This window comes from Anolis carolinensis, chromosome 1, assembly GCF_035594765.1.
Source record: "Anolis carolinensis isolate JA03-04 chromosome 1, rAnoCar3.1.pri, whole genome shotgun sequence".
NCBI lineage: Eukaryota > Metazoa > Chordata > Lepidosauria > Squamata > Dactyloidae > Anolis > Anolis carolinensis.
The window spans coordinates 155,774,888-155,799,830 of record NC_085841.1 but is presented as its reverse complement, the minus strand read 5'-3'; the positions used below and the strand labels follow the sequence as shown (position 1 = coordinate 155,799,830).

The 24,943-nt window shown below is 39.4% G+C and overlaps 1 protein-coding gene across 3 annotated transcripts; it reads right to left on the bottom strand.

Annotated features, from left to right (window-relative positions):
* Positions 1 to 769: 769 nt before the first annotated feature.
* On the bottom strand, positions 770 to 23,743 carry LOC100564498 (cysteine-rich venom protein piscivorin). 3 transcript variants are annotated; one of them, XM_003215327.3, is made up of 8 exons: positions 23,579 to 23,743; positions 19,135 to 19,196; positions 18,323 to 18,433; positions 13,441 to 13,531; positions 9,744 to 9,889; positions 6,627 to 6,721; positions 5,493 to 5,581; positions 770 to 1,407 (listed from the first exon to the last, which is right to left on the bottom strand). In XM_003215327.3, exons 1-8 carry the CDS (start codon positions 23,721 to 23,723, stop codon positions 1,280 to 1,282), a joined length of 867 nt encoding a protein of 288 aa, XP_003215375.2. In that variant the 5' UTR covers positions 23,724 to 23,743; the 3' UTR covers positions 770 to 1,279. The 3 variants fall into 3 exon arrangements, with proteins under 3 accessions (XP_003215375.2, XP_062840566.1, XP_062840559.1); XM_062984496.1 differs by lacking the exon at positions 23,579 to 23,743 and adding an exon at positions 21,144 to 22,356; XM_062984489.1 differs by lacking the exon at positions 23,579 to 23,743 and adding an exon at positions 20,123 to 20,243.
* Between the last annotated feature and the right edge of the window lie 1,200 nt (positions 23,744 to 24,943).

Below are 24,943 nucleotides of genomic sequence, written 5' to 3'. Positions count from 1 at the left end.
TGGACTAGATGGCCCATGTGGTCTCTTCCAACTCTACTATTCTATGATTCTATGATTCTATGATTCAGGCTGCAGTTCGCAAATTTCCAGTTCCAATGTTTGCAAAAGAACAAAGGAAAATTAGCAAGCTGTAAGGAAATGCCTTGTGAAGAGGGGAAATTCTTCTAAGTTTGTGGAAAGAGCTTCAAAATAGTTTCTTTTTTTAAAGGAAGTGAACAGGGCAAAAAAGGACAGTTATGGCTTTGCAGCAAGAGCTCCTCTGATTCTGATCACCAGAAGTAAATAACTAGCACTATGGCAATGGGGAAGTGAAGTTGTTCAAAGTGATGCCCATAATGACAAGTCACAATGCCCAAAATCACTTCAGAAGTGCTTTGGATTTATCTGTAGACATTTTGAATGGAAATTCGAAGTGCTTTTAGTTGCCTAAAATAGTTTTTATTTTTTTTCATGTCAGGAGCAACTTGAGAAACTGCAAGAAGCGACTTGCCTAAAATATGTTTTTTGAAAAGTACTAGTTAGTTACAGATGAGTTGTAGACAAGTTTGAAATGAATATAGGATGAATATAGGACGAGGCTGCATCCTCCCAAATCAAGTTTCGCTTTATGTTGCCCAGCTTGAACAGCAACAGGAGTTTATCCATCCATTGATGGCTCCTTCTCCAATGGCTGAGAATTTAAAGCAACCACAGTAATTGGGTTCATCCAGGTTTCAGATCGCAAGTGTTTCACAAAATTAATTTCATTTTTGCAACAAGAAGAAACCTCTAGGGTAAACAAATGAAATTTAATAAGTAATGTTGTATAATTAATATTTTGGAAATTTTCTTAAGCAATATTCCTCACTGATTTTAAAGCAAAACACAAAACACAAAATCAACACTTTTCTGGAGTTCCAAACATGTAACACTATATAAATCAAACCTTAATGACCAGCTTACTCAAAAATATATATCAACACATTCCAGAATTGCTTAGGAATTAAAACAGCTTCAAAACTTCTCCTGTTCTCCAGGAATTATCAAAAATGATTTTGAAATGGTTCTGAAATTACTTCTGCTAGTTTTTTTAATACCCTTGGATGTAGGTCATCTGGTTTTGGAGACTTCTAAGGCAATATTAAGCAAAGAAAAAAACCCAAAAGAACCCAGATTTTGATCAATTATCTATATTTGCAAATAATGTGGGAAATGATCCTTTAGGTGAGAAGAAAAATTCTTTTTAATCCTGAACTTCCATCTGCTTCATTAAGACATCCCTTGAGTACTGTTCAGGCATTTATACAAGTCCTGGTGGGCATTTGCAGGTGCCAGCGCAAACTTGTTGAATATATACATTCTCACAGGGAAACATTAGCACCATTGTTTTACAGTCTTCACGGGCATCCATATACTCACATGTTTGAGCTGTGAGGAATCAAACCAAAACAAAGTTAGGAATAAAAAAGGGGACATCCACCATTTATAAACATATGCATTGCAGTATGTAATCTCCCTAACGAGAATTGTTATACTAAAATTATCTAAAATATTTGCTGTCCTCGTTCTGAAGCCGTCTTATCTAGATATATGCATTGGCAAACTCTCAGGTGTATTTCTGTGATTTATTCTGTTTGGGGTTGTCTTAAAATATCTGAAAGATAGCACTGATGTTTAATTCTGTGATTCATTAATTCATTTTTTTAAAAAAAAAAACATCAAAGGAATTACATTATTCCCGTTGTGAGCTCATGCACAGATAAGAGTACAGTGTATATCAAATCACAGACTCATAAAATTTTAGTTCATTGTATATCAGTGTAACGGCATCAATTGCCACTTGTAAGCTGCCCTGAGTCCCCTGGGGTGAGAAGGGCAGGGTATAAATGATTGAAATAAATAAATAAATAATAAATAAAATTGTAGACAGATTTTTCCCCAAAGAATTAAATTCACAAGTTTAGATCATGATACAAAGGCAGTTTCCATTCATTGTGGAATCATATTAGGGGCATAATAAGATGTGGAATGAAGAAATCACTACCTCTCTTGTTCAGTGATCCACAATAGCCTTAAACCTTGCTCCTAAAGACCTCATGATCACCAATGGCTGATTTTTAAATGGGCCTTTGACCTCAAGTAGGCTGAAATGGGTTCATATGAGGTTGATACTCCGGTACTTTAGTTTGTGAATTGATGGCAGCCAGTTTTTACCTACAGGTATTCTGTGTTTTTAAAATTGAACAATTTTATTTTGTGCAATGTTATGTGTGTTGGTAGTGGTTGTTGTTAAAAAAGGTAAAGGTTTCCCCTGACGTTAAGTCCAGTCATGTCTGACTCTGGGGGTTGGTGCTCATCTCCATTTCTAAGCCGAAGAGCCGGAGTTGCCCATAGACACCTCCAAGGTCATGTGGCCGGCATGACAGCATGGAGCGCTGTTACCTTCCCGCCGGAGCGGTACCTACTGATCTACTCACATTGGCATGTTTTCGAACTGCTAGGTTGGCAGAAGCTGGAGCAACAGCAGTCGCTCACTCCATTCCCGGGATTTGAACCTGGGACCTTTTGGTCTGCAAGTTCAGCAGCTTAGTGCTTTAACACACTTCGCCACTGGGGCTCCTCCTGGTTGTTGTTATCTATATATATAAAAAGGTAATGGAATTACGGCCTAGGACTAAACAACAAAACTACAAGTCCCAGAACCACCAAACTTGGCAGCACAATCCAACGACCTTGCCCCTAGGTTCCAACAACAAAAAGAAAAGAAAAATAAAGTCCTAATAATAAGAGGGAGAGGAATAATTGTTTTTATCCAATTGCAGCCAGTTAGAAGGCTAAGCTCCGCCCACTTGGTCTCCTAGCAACCCACTCAGCCCAGGCCCTCTTCAACCAGGCTTCTTCCCCACTGCCTATAAAATACAGATTATCTGATTTGAACTGGATTATATGGCAGTGTAGACTCAAGGCCCTTCCACACAGCTATATAACCCATTTATAATCTTATATTATCTGATTTGAACTGGATTATCTTAAGCCCACATTGCCATATAATCCACTTCAGTGTGCATTTTATACAGCTGTGTAGAAGGGGCCTCATATAATCCAGTTCTACGCAGATAATATAAGATTATAAATATACAGTAGAGTCTCACTTATCCAACATAAACACCCTGACAAAATGTTGGATAAGTGAATATGTTGGATAATAAGAAGAGATTCAGGAAAAGGCTACTAAAAATCAAATTAGGTAATCATTATACAAATTAAGCACCAAAACATCATGTTATACAACAAACTTGACAGAAAAAGTAGTTCAATGCGCAGTAATACTATGTAGTAATTACTGTATTTACAAATTTACCACCAAAATATCACAATGAATTTAAAACATTGACTACTAAAAGGCACACTTCGTTGGATAATCCAGAATATTGGTAAGCGAATGTTGGATAAGTGAGATTCTACTGTAATATGAAATAATTACTGTGGTATACAGAACAATATAATCTCTAAAACCAGGACAGTAAATAAAGAGCAACACTCTAAAAGCAGGGAAATTGGGAATTCTACAAAGGAAACAATCAGGGCCAGCTAACACATCCCAAGAAAGGATTCTTCCAGAAAGGAAGCTGAGAAGGGAGTGAAGCAGTGTGTATTACTAAAGTCATTATTATAATATTATTATTATTATTATGTTCCTGTGAACCGTGAAAATGAACACAATCTGGCTCCAAGTATTAAAAAACACTAAAATCAGAATATATAAAAATTACTGTGGTATAATAAAAGAGATCAATACAATATCTAAAATCAGAACACTATATAAAGAACAACACTCTGAAAACAAGGGAATTCCAGACAGGAAACAATCAGGACCAGCTAACACCTCCCAACAAAAAATTCCCTCAGGGAGGAAGCAGCCAGACTTTAAAGCTGCAGGGCCATTACATCCTAATCATTTTGCCAAATTGCAGCATTCATACTTGCATCCAACAGACAAAAAACAAACAAACAAACAAACAAACAGAAATATTGTATATTCATAAGCATTAGGAAATAATATACCCTGATGGCGCAGCGTGTTAATGCGCTGAGCTGCTGAACTTGTGGACCAAAAGGTCGCAGGTTTGAATTGGGGGAGTGCAGTGAGCCCTCACTGTTAGCCTCAGCTTCTGCCGACCCAGAAGTTCGAAAACATGCAAATGTGAGTACATGAATAGGTACTGCTCCGGCGGGAAGATAACGGTGCTCCATGCAGTCATGCCACATGAACTTTGAGGAGTCTACGGACAACGCCAGCTCTTCGGCTTAGAAATGAAGATAAGCACCAACCCCCAGAGTCAGACACGATGGGACTTAACGTCAGGGGAAAACCTTTACCCTTTACCTTAACTACCAACAGTTCCTCAATACTTTATTTCCCATACTACCATACTTTGCCACAGCAACGCGTGGCCGGGCACAGCTAGTAATTTTATATATTATTGTTTTTATACTTATGTACTGTTTTATGTTATATGCTGCACCCTGAAGTGCCTTTGTAAGCCGCCCCGTTTATCATCATCATCATCATCATCATCATCATCATCATCATCATCATCATTGGCTGTAAAATGAGGAAATTTCCATCTCTGCACAGCAATCACCTGGATATCTTCCAGAACCTCAGAGGATTCCCCCCAAAGTCCCAGAGGATGATTCATTGCTGTGCCTTCAGCTATAGGCATAGAGTTAGACACAGCTCCTCCAGTTTTGAGACAGAATATGATTTGAAAGATGAGCCACTGGGATGAATTGGATCTTCCCTATCCCATACAGCAGTGGTTCCCAACCCTTTTTTGACCAGGAACCACTTTGACCAGGGACCACTCTCCAACATTAGTACCAAAAAGGTTACGAATCAGTTCTTGGTCAAATTTAGATTTGGTTTAGTTATTTGGGGTGCTGGTTCAGAAAATTGCATTGGATAGATCACATCAGCTCTAGTTTCGGATACAGAACATATGCCATCTAGTAGTCACCATCTGCTTGCTCACAGAAAACCATAATTAATAATCTGGAGCTGATGTGATCTATCCATTTTAATTTTCTGAATCAGCACCCGAAATAATCCCAGGAACAGGCCTAAAAACGAAGACATTAAGATTTATTTTATTTTTTTAGTTTGGCTGTGTTATTATCCATAGTAGTAATGGTGTGGCTGCAGACCATATTTTAGTTCTTGCTGACTAGTGGTGGTTCATAGACCACAGGTTGGGAACCACTGCCATACAGGTATACTATACCTACTAGTGTGGAAGGTACATGGTGGGACTTGCATTGGGAGTGTTTTCTTCCAATAATGTTTGAAACTTACAAGGGAAGAAGAACAACTGGGTGAGACCAAGCTACACTGTAGTAACTGAAGGTAAGCAAGACCATTGTGAGTTGTTTGCTCTCCCTGTCCTTTACAGAGCAAATAAAGAGTACTGTGTCCGTATTTACCCATGCCCACTGTAATAATAATAACTTACTGCAAAGTCCATCCTCACAATTATCGAGGCAGTCTCCACAGGGTGGGCCTTCTTTGTAGGGTGTTGCAATTTCTTCTATTGAATTTCCACTGAAGTTACAATATGAATGGATTATCAAGGTGCACTTATTAAGTAATAAGGTAAAAGGGTTAGAACACAAAACAACATTCACTACATGTGACATTCAAGAGGAAGCAGCTTAATTTTTTAAAATCAAACCTTAGTAGCTATGTGGAATTTTAACTGGGATTGATACAGGTATATGGAATTACCTGTACATGTGTAGGAAAGTGTTAACTAAAAAGTGGTTTGAACTTTGTTTAAACTATCATTTTATTTAAGTGCACATTGGTGTTTGGAGCATCACTGGCAGTTGCAGAAACTTTCCAACATCCTATTTGCCACATCTGAAATGGGATAGAGTGAAAAGATTTTTTAAAGACTTTTGTTGGTCTGCCTTTCCTAAAAATACACTATTGATGCATCAAATTTATCAAGTGTTCTTAAGATAGATGCCCCCGTGGGAATAATATTATGCCATACTTCAACACGTCTGGATTGCTGAGAACTCTGAAGGTACTGTACTATCGGAAGCGACCGTATTTCTAATAGAAACCAGGGAGAGAGAGGCAGAGAGAAAGGCGGAACATCCCCTGTGTGCAAGATCTGCTTCATTTATCTACCAAGTCATCTCACACTGGCATATTCATTATTTCCCTGGCAACTTTCTCTGTTAAAATGGATGGGGAAATCCCAGGTCACAGAGGCTTTTTGTGTACTTCATTGTGTGTGCATACCAATCCTAGAATAATAAATTAACAATTTATTTGAAAAGCTGTCCCATTAAAGATGGAGCAGGTTTGTTTTCTAGAGACTAGGATACAGACCAATGGATTCAAATTGCAGGAAGAGATTCCAACTGAATATTAGGAAGAAATGCCTACAATAAGAGTTGTTCAACCATGGAAATATGCTGTCTCAAAGGGTGATGGAATCTCCCACTTTTGAGATTTTAAAGCAGAGGCTGGATGGCCATCTGTTGAGAGTGCTTTGATTGTGTGTTCCGGCAGGGAACTGGATGGCTATTGTGTCTCTTCCAATTCTATGATTCCATGATTTCCGAAAGATACTTACGCAGGGCAGAAACGGCAAACATATAAGAACTTGTACTCTTCTGCTGGGCAGAAGGCAACTGTACATCCAATCAGATATGAGTTGTGCCAAATCATCTATCCACATAAAGAGAAAGAATATATTCAAATTAAGTTTTAAAAGCAGAGTCCAACTTTGTGAAAGTGAAACTGAATCAGTGTGAAGCATGACTATCAGCCTCTCAGAGTAAAGTGTCTTCAATATAATACAATCATGGCACAACTGGATGTGTAAGTATTGTATCTTGGTCTGATCTATAGTATATACGAGGTAAGGTTAAAAGATTTTTTTTAAATACAAAGAATGAATATATTTTAATAAAACTTACATGGGTTATAGCATAAACATTGCATTATTTTTCCACATAATCACAATTCAGTTCAATACATTTTGTCATCCGTGGGACAAGTTTTTTGATGCCTGTATCTAGAAATTTCCCGCCACCTTTTTCAGCCAGTTTGGGATCCTGTCTGCAGGAGCTGGCAACGGTGAAAGAGGAGGAGGAGGAGGAGGAGGAGGAGGAGGAGGAGGAGGAGGAGGAGGAGGAGGAAGGAGCAGCAATAGAGCTGGAGCTGGGAGCGGGTGGCGGAGGCGGGGCCAAGGCTGCCTCTTGGTTGGAGGGGCTCCCCAACCTGCCGAGCTGTGCCATGGCCGAGTGCACCCGGCCCAACATGCTGCCGCCGGAGCCAGGAGGAGGAGGGTGGAAGACTTCTAGACATAGGCATCAAAAAACCTGTCCCACGGATGACAAAATGTATTGAACTGAATGGTGACTATGTGGAAAAATAATGTAATACTATGCTATCATCCATGTAAGTTTTATTAAAATATATTAATTCTTTATATTTTTTTAAAAAATTGTAACCTTACTTTCCAGATATCAGCAATTCTCCTGAGAGGGACGTGGGTTTAAAAAGAGAATTGGAGATACCTCCAATGACTATAAATCCCATATGTTTTGATTGACCTAACTTGCAAAAGGCCTATGTTTGAGAAAGGCCTGCACTTGAGAGAAAATGCTGATGTTTGGGAAAAGAGTTGTTCCAGAGAAAAAGAAGTTACTTTCAATAATAACAATACTTCAAGTCAGAACCGGTTATCCACTAACTCCCTCATATTCCCATACGGTTTCGAGCTTATACTTGTAACAAGGAAAAGATAAGGAAGTACTGAGATCAGGGTCAATAACATGAAAGCACCATTGCCTAAAGAGTCACATGTTGTTACAGCATAGAAAACCAATGGAATTGCATGATGCTTGTCATGTAGCCAACATTAGACGAATGGGGTAAATGATCTTTGTAAGCCAATAAGGATATGCTTGCTATTTTCTGTGGAAGCGATAAAAACCCTTGCAACCATTTTGAAAGCGGACAAATCCTTTGATTGCATGTATGCATGTATTTGTCACATTGCTATGGCCACACAATAAATAGTTCTTTTGCAGTTTGAAGATCCAACTTTTGTGGTGTCCTTCCTCGCCCTCTCCACAGAAAAGGGGCCTCCTGCTTTTGACTTTGGATTAAGAGGAGTATTTTTACATCTTTTACATCTTTGCCCCTACACTCCATTTATTATGTGTGGTGCGTATCTTTATAGGCTGGCTACACATATATGTTTTATTGTGTCACATGCTACATTCTGAACACCTGATACATCTTGAAAACTAACTAGGTAATCAAGCACACAGAATTGGAGAAGTCAGTTGAACCTCCGTGTCTATACAGCCACCTATTTCCACCTTCAAGCAGGTCCTAAGAACATCTATGCAGAAGCACCACGACCATTGCAGTGTTTTTGTGTAAATGGCTGAACAAGAGTGCCATTGCCCCCGTCAATCATCACTCCCTGTGTCCCTGCAGAAGTTCTTTCCCACCTTGCAATTGATTGTGGCAGTGGCAGCATTCCTGCATGGTTATTTGCAAATGAATAAGTAGGAGTGCCACCGCCAATTCATGGATCATAAATCCACAGATACAGCAGGCTCAAATATTATTGGTTACTAATATATATTCATTACTAATTGCAGCTGCTTCTCCCATTCAGTCAAGTTGATGGAGTGTTGACATTTACCATATAATACTATACTGCAAGTGACTATTGGTCCAAGTTTGAGGGAAAAAAAGAATAGCAGATCATACTTGAACTAATTTCCTCACCAATATGAATGGAATTTCTAAGAATTTCAAGCAAGGGAAACTTACTGAACTGTTGGAAAATTGTGTTGTCAAAGGCTTTCATGGCCGGGATCACAGGGTTGTTTTGTGTTTTCTGAGCAGTATGGCCATGTTCCATTAGTATTCTCTCAATGTTTTGCCCACATCTATGGCAGGGATCCTCAGAGGTTGTGAGGTATATGGAGAAACTAAGCAAGGAAGGTTTATATATCTGTGGAAGATCCTGGATGGGGGAAAGAACTCTTGTCTGTTGGAGGCCAGTGTGAATGTTATAATTAAACAACTCTGAACAGGGCCCCAGGCCAGGAGGTGAAGCTGGGAAGGCCATTTAATGCTAATCAAGGTGATTAATTACAGCATTCACACTGGGCTCCAACAGATAAGAGTTCTTTCCCCCACCCAGGATCTTTCACACATATATAAACCTTCCTTGCTTAGTTTCTCCATATACCTCACAACCTCTGAGGATGGCTGCCATAGATGTGGGAGAAACGTTAGGAGAGAATACTTATGGAACATGGCCATACTGCCCGGAAAACACAAAACAACCCTGTTGGAAAATTCACCAGTCAATGCTTACACAGATTCCAGTGATTCAATTAATTTAGATGTTATTTTCTTATATTCCTAAAAATTAAACCTCTATATTTACTCTGAGAATTCTTGAATAGTTTGATATCATATCTTATGAATCTATATCTTAATGGCAGAATTTTTTTTCATTTTAAAGATTATTAGATTTTTAAAAATAGACATGGTTTACTGTGTCTATTTATTACAACATTATTGCAATTTTATGTTTAAGTATGCTTATGTTTTATAACAAATGTGATTTGTAGTTTATTATACTTTACCTGTTAATGGGCCATTCACCATGTATTGAATTAAAGTAAACATTTCCCTTATCACTGTTTTTTCATACCTGAGTGTAACCATATATGTCTCTGCGGGGGTCAATTGCTCCAACTCCATATTTGAAGTTAGATGATTTTTGATTCCACAAGTCAATTACTTCTAACCAGGAAGTTGAATAAGTTGACCGGACTCTATTATCCCCACACAGGACCCCTGAAAGAAAGAAAAAATGTTTGCCAAATCAATTAGTGTAAATTCATAGAGGTAAGAATCACCATCCTGGCTATTTAGACCGTAGTAGCAAAATGCTCCATGAAAAAGAGCAGTGTATAACTTATTCTAATGATTTCTTAGTCATTTTTGGAGACAAGTCCGCATAGAGCAATGAATGCAAAATGAAATAATCAGTGGAATGTTATAAAAGCAAATAAGTAAAAACCTGTGTGAAAAAGTCTTCTCTATCAGATAATTTACCCAGGGGAAAACATACCTGTTAAGATCTGCATGACTGACAGTATTGGCAGGGTCAAGTAAATGTTTGCAGGAGGACAATTCCTCAGTGGCTGAAGACCAGATAGAAAAATGTCTAGTAAAACAGATTTTCCAGTGCTGAAGGTTGAGCAATGAATGAGCTGCGATGAACTGATAACGAAGGCAGAAATTGTTGAGATACTTGAAGAGATGAAGACAAATAAGGCACCAGGTCTCGTTGAATTGTCCACAGACTATTATAAGATCAAATTGTTCCTTTACAGCAAACCATGAAATATATCAAATTATCGAAAACTTTGGCTCCATCTACACTGCCATATAATGCAACTTGAAACTTCATTATGAGGTCAGTTAAGACTCATATAATACAGTTTAACTGCATTGTATTATATGAGTCTACATTGACCACAGAATGCAGTTTGAAACTCTGTTACATGACAGTGTAAATGAAGATTTTAATTTCTAAGACAAACCGTGGTTTAAAAGATCTGAAAAATTATCTCTTTTGTATAATGATGATAAGATTTACTTCCATCTTGGCAGGGAGATTGAAAAAGGTTTTATGAATTCTATATGAAGGTTTGTTTTATTGTTGTTTCTACCAAAGAGATGCCTAAGAGACAATACTAGATGTGTTTGGATATTTTGGAATATCATGAAGCACATAATGAGAAGCAAGTGGCTTTGATATTTTTGGATGCTGAAAAAGCTTTTCACAATGTTTCAGCTATGCTGGAGAAAATGAAATACAAAAGAAACTTTCAAGAATGGATGGCACAGATATATCATGTGTGTGTGTGTGTGTGTGTGTGTATATATATATATAATAGAATCTCAGATTTTAATTAGTGGGGAAATAAGTAAATCATGTAAACTACAGAAAGGAGGATTTGCTAGTTCAACTTTGTTATTTTTATGGCTAGAGATTTTACACAGAACAATTGGAGCTGAAAAGATGTTAAAGGGGTATATGAAAAGTGTGTTAAAAGAGTTGTCAAAGGCTTTCATGGCCGGAATCACTGGGTTGTTGTGAGTTTTTCGGGCTGTATGGCCATATTCCAGCAAGATTCTCTTTTGACATATTGCGTACATCTTGGCTAACATCTTCAGAGGTTCTATTGCTAGTAAGGCAAGTGGGGTGCATATACATCTGTGAAATGTCTAGGGTGGGAGAAAAAACTTATCTGAAGCGAGTGTGTGTTACAATTAGCAAGCTTGAGTAGCACTATAGTTGCAAAGTCAATCAGTTAGGGTATCTACACAGAGGAAGCCTGGCCTCTGTTGCCTGGGGGCATCCTCTGTTTGGGAGGTGTTAACTGGCACTTGGTTGTTTGCTGTGTGTAATCCCCCTGTTTCTGAGTGGTGTTCTTTCTTTACAGTTTTGATTCTGGTGTTTTTTTAATACTGATAACCAGATTTTGTTCATTTTCATGGTTTCCTCCTTTTTGTTAAAATACTCCACATGTTTGTGGATTTCAATGGCTTCTCTGTGTAGTCTGACATAGTTGCTAGAGCGGTCCAGCATTTCTGTGTTTTCAAATAATATACTGTGTCCAGGATGGTTCATTAAGTGCTCTGCTGTAGCTGACTTCTCTGGTTGGGTTAGTCTGCAGTGCCCTTCATGTTCTTTGATTCGTGTTTGGCTAATGCTGCGTTTGGTGGTCCCTATGTAGACTGTATTTTCAAGTAATATTCTGTGTCCAGGATGGTTCATCAAGTGCTCTGCTATAGTTGACTTCTCTGGTATCTATGTAGACTTGTCCACAGCTGCATGGTATACAGTAGACTGCTGCAGAGGTGAGAGGATCCCTCTTGTCCTTTGCTGAATGTAGCATTTGTTGAATTTTCTTAGTGGGTCTGTAGAAAGTTTGTAGGTTGTGTTTTTTCATCCGCTTTCCTATGCGGTCAGTGTTTCCCCTGATGTACGGTAAGAACACTTTTCCTCTGGGTGCATCTTTGTCTTTACCCTCATGGCTGAAGATGTCTGAATCGTTCAGGAAGATCTGGATCTTTATATTTTGGCAGTGGGGACTACCATTTTGGATTCCTATGTGGAATCTGAGATTGCGTACTTGCAGCCATTGCATACTCTGCACCCGCTGGGAGCCCAAGGAAGTGGGGTGGCCCTGCCTTCCTAAACATTCCACCCAAAACTACAGAAAATCCTTCCTTACCATTCACTGCATCCTGTATCTGCATCATGCAGGAAGCAATGGAACTTTGGAAGAGAGGAGGGAACTTACTGCTCCCAGGCTCTGTTTGCTTCCGGATAATACAGATTCGGGAAGAACAGAGCCTGATGTTTAGGAAGGATTATATGTAGCTTTGGGGGGGGGGGGATGGGAATGTGTGCAGTGTAGGAAGACTCTACCTATGCCCAGCCCTGCCAAACCAGCTTCAGCACGGCTGAGCTGTGTGGCCGTTATTCTGCCATGGAGTTGGCTTAAGGCAGCTGTTAGTGGACACAACACGGCTTGGAAATGGCATTTTTATGCCATTTCCAGCCACATTTTGTGACTGTGAGGAGGCATCTACATGCTGCCTGCCACCATGGGGAGAAGCCAAAACCCTAGGCCAGGGGGGGTCCTCAAACTTTTTAAGCCAAAAGCCGGTCCACAATCCCTCAGACAGTTGGGGGCCGGAATATTGTTTGAAAACAAATACAAACAAATTCCTATGCACTTCACGTCTTATTTATAATGCAAACAACAACAACAACAACAACAACAACAACGAAAGAACAATACAATATTTAAAAATAAGAACAATTTTAACCAACATAAACCTATCAGGATTTCAATGGGAAGTGTGGGCCTGCTTCTGGCCAATGAGATAGTCAAGTTAATTAGGATTGTTTGTGTACCTTCAAGTTATTTCAGACTTTGGGCGAGCCTAAGTCTAAAACTGAGGGCGGGGCCTAGGTAAATGACCTTGGAGGGCCTTAGTTTGGGAACCCTTGCCCCAGACCATTACGGTGGCCGAGTGCTTTCAGCAGTGCAAGAAGAGCCCAACATGCTTAAAATAAATAAAAGGTGTTTTTATGTGTGCATAAAATGTTTAGAATGCCCTTTTAGTTTCAGCTACCCACATTGTTCTCAGGCCCCTTCCAAACAGCTGAATAAAATCCCACATTTTTTGCTTTGAACTGGAATATATATGGCAGTGTGGACTCAGATAACCCAGTTGAAAGCAGATATTGTGGGATTTTCTGTCTTGATATTCTAGGTTATATGGCTGTGTGGAAGGGCCCCCAGTATGTTCATTTCACTTACCATCTACAAAGCGTTCTTCTTGTGGAGCGGCTCTTGCAATGCACTTTCGGGCCCATATTTTAGCATTATCGGCAGCTTTATCACTCCATTTCTTAATAAAGCAAACACAGGGAAGATGGAAAGTACATTTCATATCCGTAACATTGCAATACAGTGAGCATTCATAGAGGGGCTAAAATAAATCCATTAATCTGATATTCTACTGGGTTCTCAAACGTTTGAAACAGAGGGCCAGTGTGATTGACCCCCCCCCCCCCAGGACTTTGTGAAAGATAGTTCAAAAATCAAGGCTTTATATTTCATATATTTATAGCAGAAGGTAACTGAGATATTTACTGTCCACTGTAATTTTACCTTTTAGCCTGAGGCAAGAGATAACAACCCTGTTAATCCTTTTACAAACAAAAGTACTCCCTGTTTATTCAGACAAAAGAGTTAGCCAATTTTAAACCACATGTTTGCCTTATTTCTCACTGCTTATCTTTCTGCTTTTTCTGTATTGACACACATTTTCCAATATTATTTTCCTTGTGCAATGTCTTTTCCTATGTATGAATTATGTACCCTACCTGTTCCTTTTCTTTATTCTTGTGAAAAATGTCTTATATTGAAGAATGACCGAGACCTGACCTAGGAATGAACAAGTTGCAGCACCTCAGAAGGAAATCCCTTCCACCAGGAAACTGTCAGACACCCATTTCTTGCATGGACAATAGATTTGGTCTCCCCCCTTTCATTGAACGTCGGAGCAGCCCATTTAATGCAAAGGGTGACCATCTGGTTCTCGGTTCACTCACAAAAAATCTAGGATGGCCTCAGCTGTCAACATGGACATGACACCTTTCAAAAACAAATACAGCCCATCACCGGAATCTGGCAAAGCCTGCCAGACAAAAATGTATATTTACACCCCAAAAAGCAGTCTAGAAACCCCTCCTGGACATTTACTCAATGACTCAATCATAATTCCTCGTTAATCCCCAGCAAGTCCATTGTTCCTAGATAAACCCGCCTCCTCATCCCTGATTGGTGGGGGACCCCGAGACATAGGGAGCCCTCTGATTGGACGAGGGTTCCCGCCACCATTTTAAGGACCAATTAGCGCATAGGAAGGCGGAGAAAAGGTGTAGCGCGGAATTCAATCCACGCCTCCCATATCTCTATATATATAAAAGAGTGATGGCATCACGGCAATTCACAAAACAACAAAAGTACAGGCCCCCCAACCTCAAAATTTGACAACACAACCCATCATCCACGCCTCAAGGTTGATACAACAAAAAGAAAAGAAAAATAAAGTCCTAATTAGAGGGAGAGCAATAATTTTTTTTATCCAATTGCTGCCAGTTTAGAGGGCTAATCTCTGCCCACGTGGTTGCCTAGCAACCAGCCAAGGGACAGCCAGGTTTCAGTTAGGGGACAGGCAGATTTAGGCCTCACTGAGTCTTCTTCCACAGATTATCTAATTTGCACTGGATTATATGGCAGTGTAGACTCAAGGCCCTTCCACACAGCTATATAACCCATTTATAATCTTATATTATCTGCTTTGCACTGGATTATCTTGACTCCGCACTACCATATAATCCACTTCAGTGTGCATTTTATACAGCTGTGAAGAAGGGGCCTCAGATAATCCAGTTCTGAGCAGATAATATAAGATTAGAAATATACAGTAGAGTCTCACTTATCCAACGTAAACAGGCCGGCAGGATAAGTGAATATGTTGGATAATAAGAAGGGATTCAGGAAAAGCCAATTAAACATCAAATTAGGTAATCGTTATACAAATTAAGCACCAAAACATCATATTATACAACAAATTTGACAGAAAAAGTACTTTCATGCGCAGTAATGCTATGTAGTATTTACAGTAGAGTCTCACTTATCCAACACTCGCTTATCCAACGTTCTGGATTATCCAACGCATTTTTGTAGTCAATGCTTTCAATATATCGTGATATTTTGGTGCTAAATTCATAAATCCAGTAATTTCTACATAGAATTACTGTGTATTGAACTACTTTTTCTTCCAAATTTGTTGTCTAACATGATGTTTTGGTCCTTAATTTGTGAAATCATAACTTAATTTGATGTTTAATAGGCTTATCCGTAATCCCTCCTTATTATCCAACATATTCGCTTATCCAACATTCTGCCGGCCTGTTTATGTTGGATAAGTGAGACTCTACTGTACTGTATTTACAAATTTACCGCTAAAATATCACAATGAATTTAAAACACTGACTACAAAAACATTGATTATGAAAAGGCAGACTGCGTTGGATAATCCAGAACATTGTATAAGCGAATGTTGGATAAGTGAGATTCTTCTTTAATATGAAATAATTACTGGGATAGAATAATGCAGAACAATATAATCTCTAAAACCAGGACAGTAAATAAACAGGGGAATTCCACACAGGAAACAATCAGGGCCAGCTAACACCTCCCAACAAAGTATTCCCATCCTCAAAGTCTGGCAAATCCTCTGTTTTCTCAGGGCCACAGACAGTAGAAGCACATAAAATATCGCAAACAACACCACTCTGAAAACAAGGGAATTCCAGACAGGAAACAATCAGGGCCAGCTAACACCTCCCAACAAAAAATTCACTCAGGGAGGAAACAGCCAGGCTTTAAAGCTGCAAGGTCATTACATCCTAATCATTTTTCCTAATTGCAACATTCATACTTGCCTCCAACAAACAAAAAAAACCAATCAGAAATATTGTATATTCACAGCCTTTAAGAAATAATATCCCCTGATGGCGCAGCGTGTTAAAGCGCTGAGCTACTGAACTTCTGGACTGAAAGGCTGCAGGTTTGAATTGGGGGAGCGGAGAGAGCCCCCACTGTTAGCTCCAGCTTCTGCCAACCCAGAAGTTCGAAAACATGCAAATGTGAGTGCATCAATAGGTACTGCTCCGGCGGGAAGGTAACGCCGATCCATGTAGTCATCCCACATGACCTTGGAGGAGTCTACGGACAACGCCGGCTCTTCGGCTTAGAAATGGAGATGAGCCCCAATCCCCAGAGTCAGACACGACTGGACTTAATGTCTGGGGAAAATCTTTACCCTTGACCTTAACTACCACCAATTCCTCAATACTTTATTTCCCATACCACCAGACTTCGCCACAGCAACGCGTGGCCAGGCACAGCTAGTTTTTGTTATAAAATGGTTGATCTGTAAATGTATGTCATGACTTCTTGACGAACGATCGCAGACTGTCATCTTATTCAGCTGGATAAAAACAACTCGATATTCTTTCTTCACGTCTGAGGGTAAGAATTTCTGGCTAAAACCTTGATTTGTAACGGCTCCCCTCCTTGCCAGGACCCACGGACCCACGGCCGGGAGAGGAGCAGGAATTCCCTTCTAGAAGGGAATTCCAAACAAAAAATAGCTCAATATCACCAGTACACAATCCCTCAGACCGTTGGGGAGCTGGACTATAGTTTGAAAAAAACTTGAACCATTTTCTATGCACACTGCACATATCTTGTTTGTAGTGCAAAAACGTATGAAAGAACAATACAATATTTAAAACGAAGAACAATTTTAACCATGATAAAGTTACCAGTCTTTCAGTGGGAAGTTTGGGCCTGCTTTTGACTGATGAGAGAGTCAAGTTAGTTAGGATTGTTCTTGTCGTTTCAGACTTAGGGTGATCCTAAGTCTAAAGTTTAGGACAGGGGGTGGGTAAATAACCTTGGATGGCTTTATCCGGCTGTGGGTTTTTGTTTGAGGATTCCTGATCTACAGAGAAAGAACCTTCATTCTGGATGCCCAGGTTCTCTTCTGATGGAACCATCCAGAGGAGTTTAGCTTTTCAAAAGACCCATAGAAGTAGAGCTTCAGTTGATAGATTAAAGAAAGGACACATCCTTGCAGTACTAGTGGTTTCTTTCTAGCAACAAGTATGTGCATGGAAGTCCTATGGGCACCTCTCCATTTGGAATATACTCAAATAAATTAGCAATAGAGATAGAAAGTGTCATTTAGCAATCTGCCAACTGTATAAATGACTTTAAAAGTGCCCAATGCCTTTTGTTAAATGCAGGCTTTATACTGGATGTGCACTTAGAATTTACACCTATTTTGGTAGGAGATGAGCCTCTTCTTTTGGAATAAGATGTTATCCCTTCAGTTCACTCATTTTTGTAGACCATAAGATCTTAAGAGACGTAGGAAACAGGACTAATAATATTTAGAAGTACTGTACTGTAATATCCTGCTTATAATCAATAGAACAAAATAGGACCAAGGCTGGAAATAATGGTTCAGTTGGCTTAAATCGGAGGTTCTCAAACTGTGCTCCTCCAAATGTTTTGGACGTTATGTCCCACAATTTATAACAGTTGGTAAGCTGGCTAGGATTTCTGAGAGCTGAAGTCCAAAGCACCTGGAGGAGTACAGTTTGAGAAACACTGGTTTAAACAATCCAGTTTGCAATGGAGGGGACAATTAGCTGCCATTCATAGTCTCTGTAAACATTTACAATAAATTTTGTTATGCAGTCATAGCGTTGGCATCCATGAAACACAAACAGTTTTAAACTAAAAGACATGTGTGAAACCAACTACAGTGATACGCAGGGTCGTTACCAGAAAAAAAATTCGGGGGGGGGGGGACGACAACACTTTTTTTAGCGAATCATGGAGTACTTCCATAACACAAAATAATTTAGAAATCAGGCTCCACTGATAAACTTCAAGACACTCATGGGGATTTGGTTAACTAGTTAAAATTCATGAGTAAATCAAGTTTTTTTTAAAATCTGAAAAATTTCAAGGGGGGGGGGGATTGAACCCCTAACACACACACACCCCGCCCCCAGCTACAGCCCTGGTGATACATCAGTAAGTTCTATCTTACCATTTTCACCATATTGCTTGCAGATGGCTGCACTCCTCTCCTGATAGCATTAAATTTGTCAACAATCTCTTTTTGTATTTTTTCAGGGAGATCTGTTGCTATGCCTGGGTACTGAAAAAGTATTGGTGGGAGAAAAAAAAATAAGCCTGAGAATTCTTAAAATTTTTAATATGCATTTCTTTGCTTTTGATTATGACCCTAATACATATTAGCAATGTTTATAGCAAAATCCTTCTCGTTTATATGTCATTTAAAAAACATATCTGTTCCTGCCACTCCATTACTTCCTTAAGCTCATTCCCACACCACACTGTTTTTCCCTTCCCTCTTTTGCTCTCCCATTAACTGAAGGGTTATTTTGGGGGCAGTTTGTCTCAAGAGAGAGGCAGTTAGAGAAGAATGAGAAAGATGAAGGCAAAAAAGTGAAAGAAGTTGACATGGCTAGAATGTGATAAATATCGGAACTTCTTTTTTATGGCGAGAAGTGAAGATTCATGCTCGCTGCCCCCAACATTTAGTACTCCTTCTACCCTCATGCCCATCTTAACTAAAGTTGGCAAAGATAAACTATGGATCTAGTTGGCCATGCTTCTCAAAGAACACCACCCACCCCCAAGCTGTGCAAACTGAAACACAACCAACATAACTAGTCAACCTGTGGTGTTCATGGAGCTCATAGTGGTAGGCGAATGAACATAGTCACTTCACCCCTTCTCCAGGATATAATTGTGAAATGTGCAGTCTGTATACCCCAAAACAATTAGGATTTGTCAGATAATGTCTATGTTCTATGAAAGTCTTAGGACTCATACCTCTCCTAGAGATTGTTGCAATATGGCAGACAAGGGCAAGAGTAGAAGTAGAAGAAACATTTCTAGGAAAATAGAAACCAATTGAAAATACAATTAGAGCCTTCACCGACTTAAAGTCACTTTTGTAAAAGAAGCCCACATGTATCCAGGAAGCATTTACACTGTAGAGTTTGACACCACTTTAACTGTTATGGTTTATTGCTATGGAATCTTGTAGTTTGATGAGGGACCAGGGCTCTTTCACTGAGAAGGCTAAAGACCGTGTAAAACTCCAACTTCCAGGATTCCCTAGCACTGGGTCATGGCAGTTGAAATACCTTATCACGATGACAAATTTCTCAGTTCAGCTTCTATTCAAGCATGGAGAAGCATGGTTGAAAAGAGGCAGAAGTGTCCTGAAAAGAGGGAACTCCAACAATCTGGCCTCATCATACTGAGAAATTTCCCCCAGTAGGACACTTAAACCTCATTTCAAGCATGGAGAGGCACGGAACTCATCACACATTCCAGGGCTGAAAAGAGGCTGAAATGTCCTGAAAGGAGGGAACTCTGAACATGGGCCAGGAATTGTGTTTAGAGCTCCTACCTCTTATCACGTTTTACTCATATACAACAGAAAAACAGGTGTGATGGCAACCACCAAAGTTTCCTGTCCTGTTTCATTGCCCAACCATCAGCAGTCTCTTCTATCCTATGGGGTTCAATGGAGAACCATAGGATCCCATGGAAATCAATGGTTTTAACCTGGATCACTGCCTCTTGTATCCTCTGGGGTTCCATGCATATCGGTAGAGTCCCGTGGAAAGCAACAATTTTAACCTGGATCACTGTCTCTGTTTGGGGCAGAACAATTTTTCCCATGGGAAGATGAGGATTTAAACTGGGGCCAGTCTCCTTTAATGTTAGGGGCTTTGGGCAGGGCAAGGGATCTCTAGGTTTTTTGATATTGTTGTTTCTTCTGATTAAAAACAAAAAAAGTAATACTGACCTTTTGATGAATGTAAGATGAATGTATTACCAGCTCTCAAGTTTCCACATGTGAGTGTGATGGGGAGGCAGGACATGAAACGAACTGCTGACGATGGAAGAGGGGAGATTCTTTGCCTCAAAATAGTGGTTCCCAACCTTTGGGCCTCCAGGTGTTTTGGACTTCAACTCCCAGAAATGCCAGCCATATTATTAGCTGTTAGGAACTGTGGGAGCTGAAGTCCAAAACACCTGAAGGCCCAAAGGTTGGGAACCACTGCCTTAAAGGGAAGGTCACCAATGCTTTTTCATCTCAATGTGATGCGGTCGAAAGTTGTGTTAAACTGCATTAGTTCTACAGTGTAGATGCATCCTTACTCAGCATTTCAACAGGATCTGCTCCCTAGACAAGATATGCTAACAACAGCAGAGTGGGTCCACAATATATTTCTACACTGTGAAGTGATTTTCTTCTCTTACTTGTGGTAGAGACCTTTTGTGGACAGTGAACGGAACTGTGGCATGTGAGAACAATCTGACAGCTGCTGCAATCTTCTGAAGTGATAGTGACAACAGGGAGTAGATCTCACCTAGACTGCTGAGCACTATACGTTTCTCTCTTGTTTCAAAGTACAGTCATACCTTGATTCAAAAGTTTAATTTGCTTTGTGACTGAACTCTTAACTCAAAACACTCTTATCAGAAATCAAATTTGAAATGCATTGAAATGCTATTAATCCGTTCTGTCCCTCTGAACCCCCCCCCCCCCATTTTGGTGACATGTTTGTAAATAAGATAATGTACTTTATAAATCATGAATAATGTACAAATCCACATTCACATGGAACAATAAAAAAGGAAGATCAATTTTAAAATGGTAAGAGCACAAAGTTGTGACAAGGAAGTACAAAGTGAAGAGGCAGAATCATCATTTTCTTCATAATGTGCTCATTCCAGCCTTCCTCTTCTCTTGCTCTCTCCCCCTTCTCTTTCTTCATGAAGCCAAACATATCAGGAATAAAAACCACACAAAATTAACAAACCCAAAGCAGACAAGATCAAAGTGGACAGCAATCTCCCAAAGCGGACAAGGCGTGGAGGCTGCTCCCTTGAAGCTCTAAAGTCCTGTACTCTCACACTAGCACTCCCTCTCACCTTAGCACCACTCCCACTGGCACTAGCTCTTAACTGAAAATGCTGCTCTTATGTCAAAGCAAAACCTGGGCTGAGCAACAGTAGACGTCTTAAGTAGACGTTGCACTGTAGTCATGGAGGCATGCTTCACAATGAAATGCCTACTTTCAGATGTACTCTACTCACTGCCGGTTCTGAGCTCCATCTTGGGGCTCTATGCAGGTTTGGCATAGCTGGGCACGGGCACAGCTTCCCAAGTCTTCCTTCATCTCATTTCATACCCCCCAAAAATAGCAAGCCTTTTAAACGTTGATGATGTAATAGGGTTTTAGAGCGGGATGCCCTCTCTCCTCTCCAAAGGTCTGTAGTGTCACCAGTGAGGGCTATTCTGGAAGAAGGCAATTTCCAGCAAAGGGTAAAAATGATTCCCAGCTATCTTGGGTGGGTAATCTGGGTACAGGGAGGCTCGCAGGGCACTGCCATTGCACCTCCAGGGGATGCCTAAACTCAGGGAGTGTGGGGACACCATCTGGGATCATGCACTGGCAGAGCACCCACAAATTGTCCGATTTTTTAGAACCCAAGTGCAAGCCAGAGTAAAAGGATTGCCCCAGGTTAAACTGCATTCGCCTAGGTACCTCATTTGGATGTCCCAAGCTAATGCAACCACCACACTGCATTATCTAAGAGTGTAGATGTGGCCTTCATTTCCCCATTGGAGCAATGAGGGCCATGAGGATAGCTGTCCTGCTTTGAGCCTTGGATATCTATCTGATTGGTCGAAATGTAGAGACAATTACTAGCAGCCATGTGCTGTAGAGAGCAGAGGACAAAGAATTAAGGTTTCATACTGGGCATGGAAGAAGTGAGTGAAATCAAAGATGGAGGGAGAAGGTGGAGCAAAAGTCCTGTAACAACCTGCACTGTAGAGTTCGCCATGCTCTGGGTAATTCTGGCTGTATGATTCATATATTGTACTGTAAATGTTACATTTTTCATTTCTGGTCTTGTAATAATTCCAGTATAAAGAATATCTAAAAATGGGGCTTGGGCCCCATCAACACTATCATATAATGCAGTTTGACTTATATTAATGCTGCTGAACTGCATTATATGAGTCTACACTGACCATATAATGCAGTTTTAAACTCCATTATATGGCAGTGTAGATGGGGCCTCCAAAGGAAGGTTTCAGCCCCATTTCTGCTAGAAAAGTAGTCAAGACAAAAATAGCAAGAAGAGAGCAAATTATTTTATATTTTCAAATTCACCATATTAAAGTAGGGAGTCTATTAACTGGAAATTATATCATTTTGAGATTTGCTTATGCAAAAAATTTAAAACTTAATAGCTTTGTCAAAATGTATGATGCATTGAATTTACATTGCTAACTGGCAATTACTTGGTCCCCATAACTTCTACTCAGGGATCCAGTGGAGAAAGCTAAGTATTTGTCTAATTCTATCCAACTAGCATCAATGGGGTGGAAAAAACAATCAATTATGGCTTGGTTGTGCCAAAGGTATTTCAAGTAAAAGTAGAAAAAAATGGAGAGCGACTCTTCAATAAATTATAATTGCAGTCCAGCATATTTTTAAGAGACATTTTAGTGCACCATGTATTTCAGCAGTTTGGGATACTTTTCCCTATTCTCGAATGAGCAAGGCCTGCACATGCCTGTAAATGGCTGTTAATGATCCAGTTCTTTGAATTGCTGCTTATTCCTTTAACATTTTTATTTGCATGACATTGTTGGGGTTTTTTTGTTTTTGTTTTTTACTGCAGAATCATATTCATGTTCCCAGGAGGTTGGAGTGGCCGTTGGTAGCAAACTATCTAGTTTATCTGTTGCATAAGCAAAAGATACAAAACAAAGCAAAACAGGCTAAGTTAGTGGAAGAATAAAAATGATTGAAATCATTATTCCAGTACAGATTAAATCACATCATAATACATATAAAAGAACAATATAATTGAAATAGTAGCAAAAAGATAAAGTAACAAAAATGTAAAAGCACAATAAATGAGCTTGCAACGAATGCCCTATAAAACAACAAGTAATCCAGTAGAAAAGAGAAACAAAAGGAAACAAAATACAAATTTTGGCTCTAAAAGAATGATGGAAGTTCTATAACTTACGGGTCACTACACAAAAAGTCTTTTCTCTACTAGCTATATACAACTATATAGCAAGCAGTATGAATGAAGTATAATTCATTGAATAGTAAATTCAAAATCGGAATTTATACAGCTATTTTTTATATGTAGAAATGAGTAACGCTGGGAGCAATGAGTGGACTTAAAGTGCTGCTGCTGTTGTTAAAATGAACTGTTTTTAAATTACCTTTACTAGTGTATTCTTTTCTGTGTCTTCTGTACAGCAAGAGGTCCCAAATGCACTGTAGTACTGTGTGTGTATATATATCTATATGCGGGGGAGAACACTTCCTGTTTTTAGAATAACTGCTACCCCCGCAACTGCAAAACATCTAGGTCATCACAAAGCTAGATTTTAAAAATGTTTAAAGCTGTAAAGTTTTCTTAATGTTTTCATGACCAATGGGTACAGAAGTGGAGGTGAAGCAGGGGGAATTGTGAACAAGGACATGTTGATAATGAGTTTAAAATAGTCAAATGTTTTGCCTTAGTTCATGTAAAATTAGTGCTGTGTCGGACAACCATTCACACACTGGAAAATCAGCCTGTTGACTGATGCCCCTTAGAAACCGGGCAGCTTGGGTCCATTCAGGCATGTCAACTATCAAACTGGACCAATGCCTGAGGTCCCTTACAGAAACCATTGATGCAAGATAAGCCTGCCAGCTTGGATGGAAGCAGAACTTGCCCAATGATTAGAATTGACCACAGGGTACAGTTAAGACCAAGTTAATCACAAATTATACAGGGAAAAGCAAGAATCACAATAACAGCATCTTGGTACAATTGGTAAAAAAAAAAAATCCTCTTTAGGTATCTAATTTCCCAGATGGAGAATGAGTATCCCCACTATATAAGAGTTTGATCCTATATTATCTTTGACTGATACATCCCACAGAAGTGGAAGATTTGTAGTTTAGTCAGTTAATTGGAGTTCAAGCAACTGAAGCTCTCAGGAAATTGACGAAAAAAAATCAAAGAAATAATCCTTTAAATAAAAATGAAAATTGTATATGGCAGTACAACTTTGTTATTTTAAACTTACCTTTATTTGATTTTTAATTTGGAAGATAAATGTTAAAGAAAAGGAATTACTATTGTAATTATTATGATTATAAAATTCAATAAAAAGGGGGGGGACCTTTATTTGCTCTTAAGGACTGTATTTCTATATTCATATTATGTTTATGGTATGGTACAGTATGGGGTATACTATAGTATTAGTTAGGCCAACTCTGAATAATAACCCACAAGCAACCAAAACCTACATTTATCTGGCATCTACCAATCCCCATGGGTGCTGATTAACCGAGAGTCCACTGGAAGTAAAAATTTCTAGTCCACTCCCCAGGACAGCTCTTTAGCAGAAAATTCAAAGCTTCTCACAAAAGGCCCTTCCACACAGTCATGTAACCCAGGATATCAAGGCAGAAAATCTGCTTTGAAATGGGTTATCTGAGTCCACGCTGTCGTATATTCCAATTCAAAGCAGATAATGTGGAGTTTTATTCAGCTGTGTGGAAGGGGCCAAAAATTACAATTCCCAGGATTG

Bases quoted from the DNA above. Each gene is read 5' to 3' on its own strand.
- LOC100564498 (XM_003215327.3), bottom strand. From the start codon at position 23,723: ATGTTTTGCAGTTGCGGGGGTAGCAGTTATTCTAAAAACAGGAAGTGT. The intron at 18,434-19,134 runs GTATGAGTCCTA...ATACTTTTTCAG, and splicing joins TGCAACAATCTCTAGGAGAG to TACCCAGGCATAGCAACAGA. The intron at 6,722-9,743 runs GTATGAAAAAAC...TTATGTGGATAG, and splicing joins ACATATATGGTTACACTCAG to ATGATTTGGCACAACTCATA.